Consider the following 14276-nt stretch of genomic DNA (forward strand, 5'->3'; position numbering starts at 1 on the left):
AGCACATCTGAATTGTTCGTCTTTCATTCCTCATTCTTGATCCATGAACAAAGTCTTTTTCTTTTTAATGGTCTGTTTCCTGCATGATAACCCTTACGTTATTCCTTGAGTAAAAGAATTGTGAAAGAATGAAGGAGCAAAGGAACAGAGGCATTTGTTAAGTGTCTTCTATGTGATGGACCCTGTGCTAAGCACTTTACAAATTTCTCATTTGAACCTCCCGTCAGCCCTGGTTGCTCGGTGCTATATGACTCCCCAAAACCTTGGGAAATTGACGGAAACTATCTTATGCACATACATGTATATCATATGTATATATGATATTATATGCACATACATACATATCACAAACATAAAAAAACATACTTGCCTGCTTTTATGGCCACCTTTAGCTTTGGATCTTGATATTTTCTTTTTGTTTTGGCCGTAAGATTTATACTTATTTGGTAGAGTTTATGAACTGTATTTAAATATAAAAGCAATCTATGTTTACAGATTTGCTAGAAAATACTGCGGCTGATAAATTCAAACATACCAAACTAAATAATGTATATCTTGTAAAAATCAGTTTCAAAGCACTTAGTCCTTAGCTTTTTTTTTTAGTCATATATCCTAATGAAGAAATATAGGGCAGGAATTTTCTTGGTATGCACTACTAAGAGCAAAACTTTCTCTGCACTATTAAATGAATCTGAAATTCCACTTTATTTGAAGATGTCTTTACCTCAACTCTGCACAATAGACAAATTACCATCTGCTTATTACTATTTCACAGGTTTTCTTAGAAATTTGTAACTAAAGATCAGATATGTCATTGAATAAACTCTAATGCAAAGGTTATTAATCATTTTGGTGTCAAATGCAATGTGGTAAAGCACATGGATTTGTTTCCACTTGCCATGTTGTATACACAAGAATACAGTACTATAGATCTCTTTAATTTTTCAGTTATTTTTCAGTCACGTCTCATTCTTCATGATTCCATTTGAATTTTTCATGGTAAAGATATTGGAGTGGTTTGCCATTTCCTTCTCTAGGGCGTTTTACAGCTAAGGAAACTGAGGCAAACAAAGTTAAACTTCACACATCTAGGAAGTGTCTGAGGCCAGATTTGAACTCAGGAAGATGTCTTCGTGACTTCAGATACGGTGTTCTTTCCACTGTGCTGCCTTCACAGTCTTAGAAAATATGAGTAGCTCGACTTTTAGAGGACATTTGATAGTGCTATATGTTCATCTCTTTTAAGAAGACTCGAATTTGGATGTTGTTATTAGATAATTTGGAAGTTCTTTTAGAAATAATTGTTTTCCTTTTTTTATCTTCCACACTATATTTTTATTACATCTTGAAAATTTATGCATTCATTTTTATCGATGCTTCACATGAGTAATTTATAAGTCTAAACATGTAGAAAATATACTTTTAAACATAAAAGAAAACCAAAAGTGAGATTTTTAGTTTGTAATTATAGTTTATAAATAATTTTTTCCAATATCACAATAAAACTTTTCAGTCCATAACAACAAGTTTTTGAGGAATGGAGTGCTTTTTGTATTTTTTTAAATTTTATTCTATGTGTTACACAAATTCAGATGTTTCAGAGCAACATTGGTTTCCTATTTAGAATCAGTGTTAGTGGGGAGGGGGGAAAGTATCCTGAACATACAATTTATTTATTTTTGAATTTATAATTTTAGTTTGTAAATACTTTTTTTTTTTAGTATATTTTTCTAACTTGTAAGTTGCATACAGGAATACTCATGGAGAGGAAACTATACAGAATATTATTCAATAAGAAAAATTGTAGCCAAAAGGAGAAATTAATTCTTTCTTTTCATCCTTTCTTCCTTATTAGTATACTTCTAAGACATTCATCAAACACTTCCTATATTCCAGTCACTAATGATATTCTTGAGGTACCTTATTCATCCATCTAATCACCTGATGGCAAGCCTCCAAGTGGTTAGTTAACTGCTGATCTGGTCCTCAGAAAACCATCAGGGTTCATTCCTTGGGCCATATTCATAATCTTTTCAGTTTGCTTAGGAATTGCCACAACTTATGCTATGTTTACGTAGCCTAGCACTCAAGAATAAGAAAAGAGAAAAGAAAAAAAATGCTTCAGAGGACGGGTACATTTGTATCAAACCTAATTCGTTAATGGTATTTATTTTAAATATGTTGAAGTAACAATGTGCATTTAGTGGTTTTTGAAATGTAAATTAATGATCTTTTACTTTGAAATTACAGTCACTATTTTTATCAAGTAATTACTGAAGAATTAATCATCCTCTCCCCAATACCTTTCAATACCTAAATCCTTTAGTGAGGGGGTAACTAGACCATTCTAACCCAGAACTGAAGCAACTGGATGGCTCAATGAATAGAGTGCTGGGCCTGGACTCAGGAAGACCTGAATTCAAATTTGACTTTAGACACTTACTAGATGCGTGACCTTGGATAAGTCACTTAATTTGCGTTTGCCTAGGAGGCAGATAGGTGGCTTCACGTATTGTTTTTGGTTAACAGTATATAGAGAGCTGGCCCTAGAGTAAGGAAAACCTGATTTCTAATTTAGGCTTCCAAAAAAGGGTCAGAGAACAAAGAGGTATATAAAACAGAAGTAGTTTCAAGTAGGCATCATGGATCTCACACGACAAAAATACCACCGCTAACAAAAATGTGAGCTGTTACTCTGTAGTCAAAGTGTTTAGGTTTTTGTATCGTTGTTTGTTTGCTTGTCAGAATACCACACGAACAGAGTGTATTGTAACAGAAAATTCCATCAAAGGTTTTTAAAAACGTTTTAAAGGTAATTTTACCTCTTGTCTAGGGTTGATATTAAGACTCTGAAGAGTTATTTGGATTTTTTTCCCTGAGTATGCTGTTGAACAATGAAATACTGACAAAAAAGTAGGCAAACGTAATCACCGTGAACATAAATAAAATAGTCTGATTTTCACAAATATAATAACTGTATTCTGTGCCATTGAACCATCTTAGTAGTTTCCAAATGACCCTACTTGTATTGCAATTATTGTACTATTGTGATTGCTATATGACAGGGAAAAATTAATGAAAGAATCACTGTTGGAATTCATTGCAACACACTGGAACTATGGCTTGTCTAAATTTTGAGAGAAATTGCTTTGGTAGAATGGAAGACAGTGGAGAATTTAAAGCCTATGTGGAATGTAGTAGAATTCCTTTCTTTTTTAAGTTTCCAGAGCAGATGGAAGCATTACAAAAAAGAATTCTTTTGAACTTTATAATGCTCCTGGTAATTTTTATACACTATTACCACTTGTTCTTTTAAGCCCCAGAGGGAAGAACTAGGAACAATGAATTGAAATTGGCGGGGCCTATTTCGGCCCCTGCTGTCCCTTTGTTCTCTAACCCTATTCTGTAAACCTGTAAATATAGAAATTTCCATGTCCCGTGGTATTTGGGGCCTCACTGGCTAATCCCTGATGGAAGGGAAAACTTTGTAATAATTATAGTTACATAAAAGTAAAATTGACTGTTTCAAGAAATGTCATAGAACCAAAGATGTAGAGCTGGAAGAAGCAGTAGAGTTCGTTTCATCCAACCCTACGCATTTTTTAGGTGAGGTCTCAGTATGTTAAGTGATTTACCAAGGTTATATAAAGTAGTAATGACAGAACTGGAATTCTAACCATGGTCCTCTTGAGTCCAAATACAGGATGATATTACCGCTCCTTAGAAGCCTACAAGTAGAGGGTTGCTGTACAGAATGTATTGTCAGTGATACTGTCATGGGAATCATGTAGGACTGGCTAGCTGCCTCTAGAGTACCCTTTCAATTCAGATACTGTGGTTGTACTACTATGACTACTGTGGATAATGAAAATGATAATTATAGTAACAGCTCACATTTTTGTATAGTTTTGAGGTTTATGAAAGACCCCAAAATGACCTCATGAAGTCCGTTGTATAATTGCTTTGAGTTAACCATTATGTAAGTGATGTACTGTCAGATGCTAATTCAGTTCAACACACATTTATTGAGCACCTGCTTTGTGCTTTGTGTAGATCAGTTATAAAATTAGTCATTAGGGAAGATAGAGTGTTTAGAAAAGACATGCTCCACGTCCTCACTGACCTTAAATTCTTGAAGGAGAATATTACTCGTTCCCTTCTAACCATAATGACTTAGAAAAACATGAGTGTCTTAGAGATAGGAAATTGACTACTTCATGAAATCCAAGGGGAAAATGAGCATTCCTAACAAAGAGGACCAAAAACTTGAGGAATAGGAAATTGAGGAAACTTCTAAATTAGACATTAAATGGCACTTGCCTTTTAATAAACAAATCAGTGAATGAAGGAATAAATGAATGGGGAAAAACACCATGTATCAAGTGCTTACTATATGCTAGACACTTTGAGAAAATATTTAATGATCCAAAACTTCACCCTGAAATGAAGATTGATCATTTTAAACACCAGTTATTTTTCCCATGATTCTAGATACCTAAATGTGATCAAATGCCACTAACATTCTTACAGATGTAGAATGTTTTGAGCATTAGTGAAATTATACGTAGAAGTAAAGGATTCTTAACTTTTTTTTCTGTTTATCATGGATCCCTCGGGCAATCTGGTGAAGCCTCTGGACTCCCTCTGAGAATTATGGTTTTAAATAGTTGAAGGAAATGCTAAATTTCAGTGAGATCAAGCTTTTTTCACCTTTTTTGTTTCCTGGAACTCTTTGGTTGTACAGCAAAATCTGTGGACTCCTTTTCAGAATAATGTTTTTAAAAGCATAAAATAAAACACATAGAATTATAAAGTTAATCAATATTTTGAAAAACCAAGTTTACTGTGACTAGATTAATAAAGACAAAACTTCTACAGATAACTCCAAGTCTTCTTATCGTCAGTCAGAAAGCATTTATTAACTGCTCACTCTGTAATTAAAAAGTCAATATAGAAGCTTTGAACATTGAGAATGTAATGTAATTTTAGTAATTTAGCCATAAAATAAATCTACTATATTAAACACTGAATGTTGATTTTGGTTGTCGCTTAATCATCATTAATACATTTGAACCAAATGGAAATCATAGTTTGGAGACTTTGCAACATGAAGAAATAAACATCTTTGCAGCTGGTCTTTTCTGGAAAGCAAATGTAATGGCTAAAAATAAAATAGTTTGCAATACTGAGTGAAAATTGTTCGATGTAGTAATTTATGTCAGACAATTAGAAGAGCAATAAGTTTTCTATATTAGATATCAATGATATATATTTAAGTCACATATTAAAATACATCTTCATGAACTGTTTACCAGCATCATCATTATTTTTCTCATTTTTGCACATCACTGATTGCTTACTGCTTTTAGTCTCACCATAGATGAAGATTTTTTTCTGTACTAAATTGTCCTTGCTAAATCTTGGAGAAATAGTTTTGGCAAATGGGTTGGTTGCTTTCAGACCTGGAGCTTAAACACAAAACAGCTGTTGTTGAGCAAATACCGTTTTCATAACACTAATATGCTTTTAGTTAATGGACTGGAATGAACTGTTAAACATCACTGCTACCATGTTTAACTACTGTTTGTCTTTCTCAATAGATGATTTACATTAAGTGAAAGAGGAAGACTTTTAGTTAAGTAATCTATATTGTTGTTCTTCGTCTGTAGATTACACTCTGGAAATGTGGGGGTTTCCTATGTGCCAGTATTTAAAGGAAGAGGGCTGGTGCTGTGGTCGAAATGCCAGAATGTCAGCATGCTTGGTATGGTTCTATTCCCCCCCCCCCTTTACTGAGAGGTTTATCCAGATGTTACAGAATTTATTGTCCTTGGTTTATTGTGCTAAAGTCATGACTCATATCCCAGATTCTTCAGAGTATTATCATTAAATGTTGTTTTGCATCATAACATGGTAAAAATTGATTAGCCTTCCAACTTTACGCATTGAACATATGATGTTATGGTTATCCTTTGTGATTAAATCTGGATGACATTATTTTTAGTTTTCTGTAGAAGATCTTAACTGTCAAGACTCAAATCACCAGATTAATTAACATCGTTCTTTTATCAGCAGTTGTAAGATTTCTAAGATTTTTTTTAAACTGAATCCACATTAAGGTTGTGAATATGTGTGTGTGTGAGGAGAGAGAGAAGGGAAGGATGGAAGTGAGGGAGGGGGACAGAGAGAGAGAGAGAGAGAGAGAGAGAGAACCACTGTCAAAATACTTAAGAAGTCAAATATTTATTTTAGAGTATAACGTGCCAAATTCAACCAAGATTAGTAATTCAGTACCTAGAAATTAGTCAAAAAAACATATATTGTTCCTTATTTACACCTACAATGGATATTACAAAGAATGTACAAAATTAATATTTCTTCAGAAAGGAGAGGAAATGATGAGGATAACTGCTATTCTGACCATGCTTCTGAGTAATAGGGAAAAACTGGTAACTCAAATGGAAATGACAGAAACTTCAGCAGAAACTTTCTGCCCCATCTTAGAATTCATAATAAATAGGAGGAAAATTATTCATACTCTAACGTGAATGCTAAATTTTAATAGATTAGATTTGAAAGCACGTGTTGAAAGGCTAGTTAGGATTCCATAGTCCAAAGTCTAGTAGCACTTAACTGTACCAAATTGGTGTGAATCACTAGGTATAGAGGAACTGCAGCCCAAGATACTAATAGAACTATCAGATGTGATAACTGAGCTGATCTTTTTTTTTTTTAAAGTGAACTGGAAATGAACATGTATTCCTATTTTTCCAAAAAGGATAGTTTTCGAGCTATAGACTGTTAAGTGACTTAGATTCCTAACCAAATTCTAACATACTACCAAAGTGATGGTTTGTAAACATTTACGAAGGGATATGGTGATCACTAATAGCTAGGATGGCTTCATCAGGAACAGGTCATGTTTTTGATAAGGATATAATAGGGAGAGAATACCCTAGCTGTAGACAAGCCAGGTTTTCTTTTTTAAAATTTATTGTTGCCTTTTGTTTTTACTTCACTATCATTTTTCTTTAACATCTCTCCCCCTTTTCTGTTGAACATTCCCTTATAATAAAGGAAAACCTTTCAGCAAAATGACCAGATACCATAGCCAAGTCTGAGAGCATCTGTCCTCTTCTGTCCTGAGAGGAGAGAAATGTGTTTTATCATCAGATGTTCAAGTCCACAATTGGTCATTATGGTTCATATGAATTTAATTTTGGTTGCCTTTTAGGGTTATTTTCATCTCATTAATATAGTCTGTGCTTGCATAATACTTTTTATTACGTTGCTGCTGCAGCATGTCATACTTGGAGCACTCAGTAGGATAAGCAGCCCAAATTGGTTCATACCCTGACTTCCGTTTGCTTCTCAGTCTGTCAACATATGCTATCTGGGGCATGTAGTATTCAAGTTGCATAATAGATGGTGCTATCCTTGAGCCAACAACCCAATGCATGTGTGGGTAGCTAGTAGTCACTTTTCTCCCAGTTTCCTTTTCATTACACTGTGATCTGCATAGCTAGGGATCCCAAATATACATTTCTCCCTTTATTCCCTCATAAATATATGAATATGAAAGCCTTCCTAAGGACTGAAATATCCGCATTGGCCACCAGAGGGTACTCAGTGTGTATATACTCTAGCTTCTTCACCATCAAGCCTCCATTTCAGCAGTAGCTCCAAGTAATGCAAATGCATACTGATTGGGTTCAGAGACACATAGGGGATAAAATTAAATTTCACTCCTTGAAATTTCAAAATTCTTAGCTCTAGAGCAGGAGTTTGTAAATTTTTTTTAATATTCTGATAACTGTGTATCCTATGTCTGGCCCAACAACCTACATACAGGAAGCCAACAATATGTGACATGAGTGGGTATCATTTTATAGATGGTCACCTGACTGTCTCATCACACTAGACTGAAAACTTGAACTCTGCACTGACTTCTTCATCCAGAGGCAAACAAACACCTTTTTCCAGCATGCAGTTTTCCTTTTTCCTGTCTAGTGTGATATGAAATTCATATCAGATTTAGAGTCAAAGGACCTGGGTTTAACTACCAGTTCTGTCCATTACTAGTGGTATGACCTTACGTAAGTCACTTAAATTCTTTGGACACAATCTTCTTATCTATAAAATGATATAATAGAATTTGATGGGCTCTAAAGGATTTTCCAGCTCTTTTTATATATGATACTGTATTTGTGATCACTAACCTTTTCTGGTCATTGAATTTTTGTTGTCATTTCAGTTGTGTCTGACTCTTTGATACCCATTTGGGGTTTTCTTGGCAAAGATATTGGAGTGGTTTGCCATTCCTCCAGCTCATTTTACATGTGAGGAAACTGAGGCAAATGGGATTTAGTGACTTGCCCAGGATCACACAGGTACTAAGTATCCTGAAATCAGATTTGAATTTAGGATGATGAGTCTTCCTGACTCCAGTCCTTTTCCATCATTCTGTCTACTGCACCACCTAGTTGCCCCACAAGGTCACTGAATAGGATTATTTATTTAGTTCTTTCAAGAACCTTGAATAGTTTTCATGTGTGGATGGGAGACACCTTGTTGAACATGAACGTGTAAGCCAGTTTTTCAAAATAAACAGTAAACACACTGAGATATTATATTCTCTGCATCTTTCCATTTCTTCTTGTGAAATGATTAAGATGTTGTTCATCTTTACCACAAAGTCCTTTTCCCTTAGTTTAGACACATGGTTCTGACTAGAGCACCAGCACAGCCAATATGGAGGCAATGAAGCTGCACCCAGATGGTTTAATGCAATACAATGATACTTCAGTAAGTATCCTTAATTGATATCTATCCTTCCCATGCCATGGCCAAGTAAATTTCTTTTTGTTAACTGGTAGCTTGTCTATAAGTGTGTCATCTCATTACAAATTCTGAACCATTAAACCAGCCTCAGTCCAGCCCAAGCTACAAAAAGCCAATAGTGTGTGACATGGCCAGCCACCTAAAATGTTCATGTATGCTTACGTTGCATTGAGAAGCAGAATTTACAATGAAATAGGTGATGTTTTATTGGACTTGTCCAGTCAGATCTTGAGGATTGTTTTCATTTCTGGGGGGTATATTTTACAAAAGACATTGAACAGTTGGAGTGTTTTCAAGGCAGCTACATTAAAGATGGTGAGGGCATTGAAGACTGTACCATATTAGGATTAGTTGAAAAACCTGAGTACGTTTAGCCTTGGAGATATATGAGAGTTGTCCTCAAGTATTTGAAAGGCTGTCATGTAGAAAGGGGACTTGATTCGTTCTGTTTGGTCCTAGGAATTAGTACCAACATACTAAAGTTAGAGGGAGACAGGCTTTTGCTTACATAAGGAAAAGCTTCCTAATAATTAGAGCTTTCCAAAAGTTGAACAGACTTTCTTAGGAGGTATTGGATTTATGGTCAGTGAAATTCTCCTTAAATACTTACATGCTTGGGAATCCACTACTATTTGAGCCAGCCCATTCAATTTATGGATGTCTTTCCTGACATCAGGTATTTCACTGCTTCCACACGTTGCTCCCAGTTCTGCCCTGTGGGGCCAGATGGAACAAGTCTGATCCTTTTTCTCCATGATAGCCCCTCAGATACTTGAAGACAATGTCCCACCCCCACCCCCTGCCCTGAATCTTCTTTTCTCCATCCGAACTATCTCTAAACTGTTCAGCCTGTCTTCATATGACAATGAATAAAAGCCTTCACCACCTGTGTTTCCCTCCTCTGAACATCTTCTGTCTTATCGCTGTTCATCCAAAACTGATTCTCAGAACTGAACATAATACTCTAAATGCATCTACTGGAGCAGGGCACAGTGGGACTCTCACCTCCTTGTTGCTGGGATCAGTGCCTCTCTTAATGAAGCCCAAGGTCATGCTAAGTTATTTTTGTTTTGTCTTATTTTGGCTTCCATATCACACTGGTGACTCATGAAACTCACAGTGTAATACAATCCTCAGATCTCTTTCAAACAAACTGCTATCTAACCATCCTACCCACCTCCCCCATCCTATTCTGTTCTTATAAACTTGCTTCCTTGAATCCAAGTGTAAGACTATTTGTCCTTTCTGAATGTTATCTTTTTAGATTCAGCCCACTGCTCTACTCTGTCACTGTCAGTACATTTATCCAACTCTCTGGTAACAAAATGAACAACTGAAGGCCCAGCCCAGGGCAATTCTGGAAACCCCTTCCTAAATTGACATCAAGCCATTGATGACTGACTACTCTTTATATCTGGCCATCTCACCAATTCTGAATCCATTAAATTGTATTATCATCTAGCCCTCCATGTCTCTCCATCTTTTCCTAAATAATAGTGTGAACTTCTTTATCAAATCCTTTGCAAAAAACAGGTGTATAACATATCCATAGAATCTCCAGGTCTATAATTTTAGTAACCCTATTCAACAGGAAAATTAAGTTAGCCTGACATGACTTCTTCTTTGTAATCAATGCTATCTTCTTAAAATAGAGACATCTCCTTCCAAATGTTCTCACAGATTATTTGGGCCCAATCTGGAGTAGAACCTTCTGAGCTTGGTTTGATCAGACACACTATATATTATGATGGCACTTTGGTCCTCTTTCATTACAAAGGACAACAATGAACAAACAAATGAACAATCTTTTCCAGTTGTTACCTAACCATCTTTTTTAATAATCTACTAGAGAATTCTCCCAGGCTTTAAGTTTAAATCCAGTAGCATATAGCTAACAGAATTTCTTCACTTTCCTGTTTTGAAAACTGGGATATTTTCCCTTCCCCTGTGATACCTCTCCTTTTTTTCAGTACCCACGTATTAGTTCCTCTGGTCCAGATGACTTATTTCCCTCCAGTACAGCTACAATGGGTATTCTCTTAGTATATGTCTTGACTTATTTTCATTAAGAGGAAGTTACGGAGTTAGCTTTTTAGAACTAAATTCTGCAGGTGAATTTGCAAAGCACTTGTGGAATTCAAGGCATATCCCCACTAATATCAGTCTCTCATGCCTTTGCTATTTCAATCAAATGAACCTGGCCATTTTTTAATTATCCCAGAAACACCTGAGAAAATGAAACTGACTTTACTGTTTTTGTTTGTTGCCTTTTTCTCCAAATTACATTTTTTATGTTCAATGATTTTTTTAAAATAAAAAAGACCTATCTGTATGCATTGTCAGATTGATTGTTCACATTGAGTCCTAAGTAGAAATAGAATATTAATAAAATTACTTCAGTCAATCCAAAATAACTTTAAACTTGATGAGATTTTAAACAAAATCCTACTTAATTATAAATTGTAAAAGGAACATTTGATATTTTCCTCATTATAGCTCCCTGTGTTTAGGCACAAAATGCTTCTAATGAATACAATGTATACGCCTTTCTTTTTTTTTTACTCCACTACCCATAATTGCGTATTGAAATTCCTTTTATAATTTCTAAAAATAAACAAATCAGCCCTGCAGCCTAAAAGCACTCCATATACAATGCTCAGGCACTCTTGAAATAAAGCAGCTGATAAGAGCCTGTCTGTAACCCTTTATTTAGGTGGTAAGCCAAAGCTAAGAACACCTGGCTTGAACATAAGCTATCATCCTGATCATCAAAATTGAAAACAAACAAAGGAGCCCATCCTGGGCACTCTTTAACTTCATTTAACAAATGTTAGTTTAGTTCTGTCTTCAGAAGTACTCTTTTTATGGTGAGAACCTATTGCCTTTCCTGGTCTGTTCTTCTGACTTCTTGGGCATTCCTGGCTTCCTTGACAGCCCTTTGGACTTCCTGCGCATTTGGGAACAGCTCTGCGATACCCAAAGAACTTTATATAATTCTCTTGCCTCCTGATCCACCCTCTGGAGAAATTTTTGGCTTTGTTTTGGCCTTTTATCATTATGTTACCGAGTATATTAGTTCACCTTCTAGCCTCCTTAATAATTTTCAGTCATCTGACTTGATCAGTGAGATCTCCTAAGTTGTGATCACTGAATAAATGTTTCCTAAGGTGCATGGTATGTGGGCAAGATTCATATGAACTCCTGTTATTTGATAACAGAAAAACGATAGTGTGACCACATTAACAAAATGAGAATGAATACATTAACAAAATGAAAAGGAGAGAGAAGGTGATATCCCAACTAGGCCATCACAAAGGGTCAGAGGACTTGTGGGGAGTGAGGAGTGGGGGCATACTAAGTTGTTATGCTGACCAGGCTTCAACAGTATTTTTCTTTTAAATAGAAATGCGCTGGATAATGCCAAAAGTACAAAAACCTGGATTTTGATTCACCATCAATGCTTATGCTTTTGGAGATTGTGACTCTGTTTTATTACCAGAATCAGTCCCAACTGCAATATTGTCTAACCCACATCTTTTCCATGTGATGAAGATGCTAGGCTTTGTTACAGTTGGAGAAAACCCATAACATTTCATTGGATCACCCATTCTAGAAACCCTGAAAGACAAGAAAATAAGGTTAGTTTGTCACGAATTTATGTCAGCTTCTTTGAGATCATCAGTTTACTTTTCTCTGTATTCACTTGCCATCCTTTTTTATTTTAGAGTTTTTCTAGTTGAAGTCATAATCACTGCCTTATAATTTGCAGACTCTCTTCTCTTCCAGTTTATTGAAAATTAGGGCATTTGCCCTTACACCAATCCTAAAGGACCACTCCCATTCTCCATACTCCAGAGATCAGTGAAAGCAACTCACCAATTAGATCGGCCAGTTCTTTCCATACCTTTGGATGGAGTTCATCTGAATCTGCCTGTTAACTTGTACTCATAAAGGGCAGCAAGGTCCTCTCTCTTTGGGTTTTTGACTCTCCATCAGCTAATTTTACACTGTTCTTCCCAGTCCAAAGATTTGTTTTGGTTGGCAAAGAAAACAGAAGCAAAATCAAAGTGGACGAGTTCTACGTTCTCTCTCATCCTTTATCATTATCAGTGAGTTGCAGTCATTCTACCCATTCTTTGATCTTCCTGTTATCCTCAAATAGAGTTTTTAAAAGACTTCTTTTGTCATTGTTAGCGTTCCTTGCCAATCTTAGCTCCTTCTGAACTTTTATGTTTATGTCAGTCATCTCTTTCCAGCAAGAGTTTCACTCTCCACCCTGTAACTTTATTCCAGAAGGGTCTAATCGCATCACTCCCTGGCAAAACCATCTGACAGGCTTGATTCAGTTCCCTTTTATCCAGGTATCTTCTAACTACTACTACAAAGCTTCATCCGAACCACCAACTCAAAGATTTCCACCAAGACAATTTGCCTTGTTCGAGATGAACCTAACCTCCCTATAGTAAGCATTTTTAAGTACCAACTCTATGCATAGCATTGTAAGTATCAAATACTAGTATCAAATACCCCATATGGCTATCCAATTCTAAATGCATTCCCTAGAGACTGTTTGCGAAATCCCCTTACATAATAAACCTTGTTTTTGCTTGGAATCAAAAAATTAGAAGAGCATTCCTTTCTTAAAAAATCATTGGATCATAGACTTATAGATAGAAGAAATGTTAGAGCCCAGTAAGTCTAACTCCTATCCCCCATTTTAAAGGTGAAACCAGACACTTAAAATTGTCTCACCATGATGTAGTTTGGGAATAGATGGAAAGGGGTGGAAGAATAATCAAGCAGGATAAAGCTAATTGGTATATATAAACTCCCACATTCCCACCCTTCACTCTTGCTCTGGCTTGTCTGTGTACCCCAGCACTTCCTAATGTAAGGAGAAGGAGCAGAAGAACTTCAAGATTAACCCTTAGTTTCTGCTTTAAAACAAACAAACAAAAAAAAGCCCATTTGTTTCAACCAAACCCATTTTTCTTCTCCCTCTCTCTGTAGCAGTAAAAGCACTATCAGCTTGGCTAACTCATTTGAATTTTAATAGATCTTTCTGAAAATGAAATAAATGCTTCTTTTGTACCACAAAAATTAGTGTGTTCTGGAGCTGACTGCCACCAGAGGATAACGTTGTGCCTGAAAAGACTTGAAGTCCTGTGACGCTGTGCCTTTTGCCTTTAACAGTGTAGGAACAGTGGAGTTATTTTTACTGGAGAGTAATAAATTGTTTTGTTCTATAAATGAAATCAGACTGCTTTAACTGCTAAAATGAGCAAAACATTCAGACCACCTAGTCCACAACCAGACCATGGTTAATGTCAATTCAAGGTAACATATCAGATTCCATTAATGAAAATTTAAGGTATCAAATCCATTGCCCTTTTTTATTAGTTACATCATAATGAAATATATTCTGTCATGTTCAC

General features: G+C 35.7%; 1 protein-coding gene across 14 annotated transcripts in view; it reads left to right on the top strand.

Annotated features, from left to right (window-relative positions):
* The window catches only part of METTL25 (methyltransferase like 25), a 141565-nt gene that overhangs the window by 84641 nt on the left and 42648 nt on the right, over window positions 1-14276 (top strand). For 10 of the 14 annotated variants that reach the window (XR_011977301.1, XR_011977300.1, XR_011977299.1 and 7 more), the window contains one exon: window positions 5670-5764. The exons of the other annotated variants lie outside the window; for them this stretch is intronic. Coding sequence is in view for 5 of the 10 variants with exons in the window: in XM_072655487.1 (XP_072511588.1) it covers window positions 5670-5764 (95 nt within the window). In the remaining 5 variants the exon portion in view is untranslated. The remainder of the gene's footprint in view (window positions 1-5669; window positions 5765-14276) is intronic. 14 annotated transcript variants of the gene reach the window in all.

The sequence above is a fragment of the Notamacropus eugenii genome, chromosome 3, assembly GCF_028372415.1.
Source record: "Notamacropus eugenii isolate mMacEug1 chromosome 3, mMacEug1.pri_v2, whole genome shotgun sequence".
Classification (NCBI taxonomy): domain Eukaryota; kingdom Metazoa; phylum Chordata; class Mammalia; order Diprotodontia; family Macropodidae; genus Notamacropus; species Notamacropus eugenii.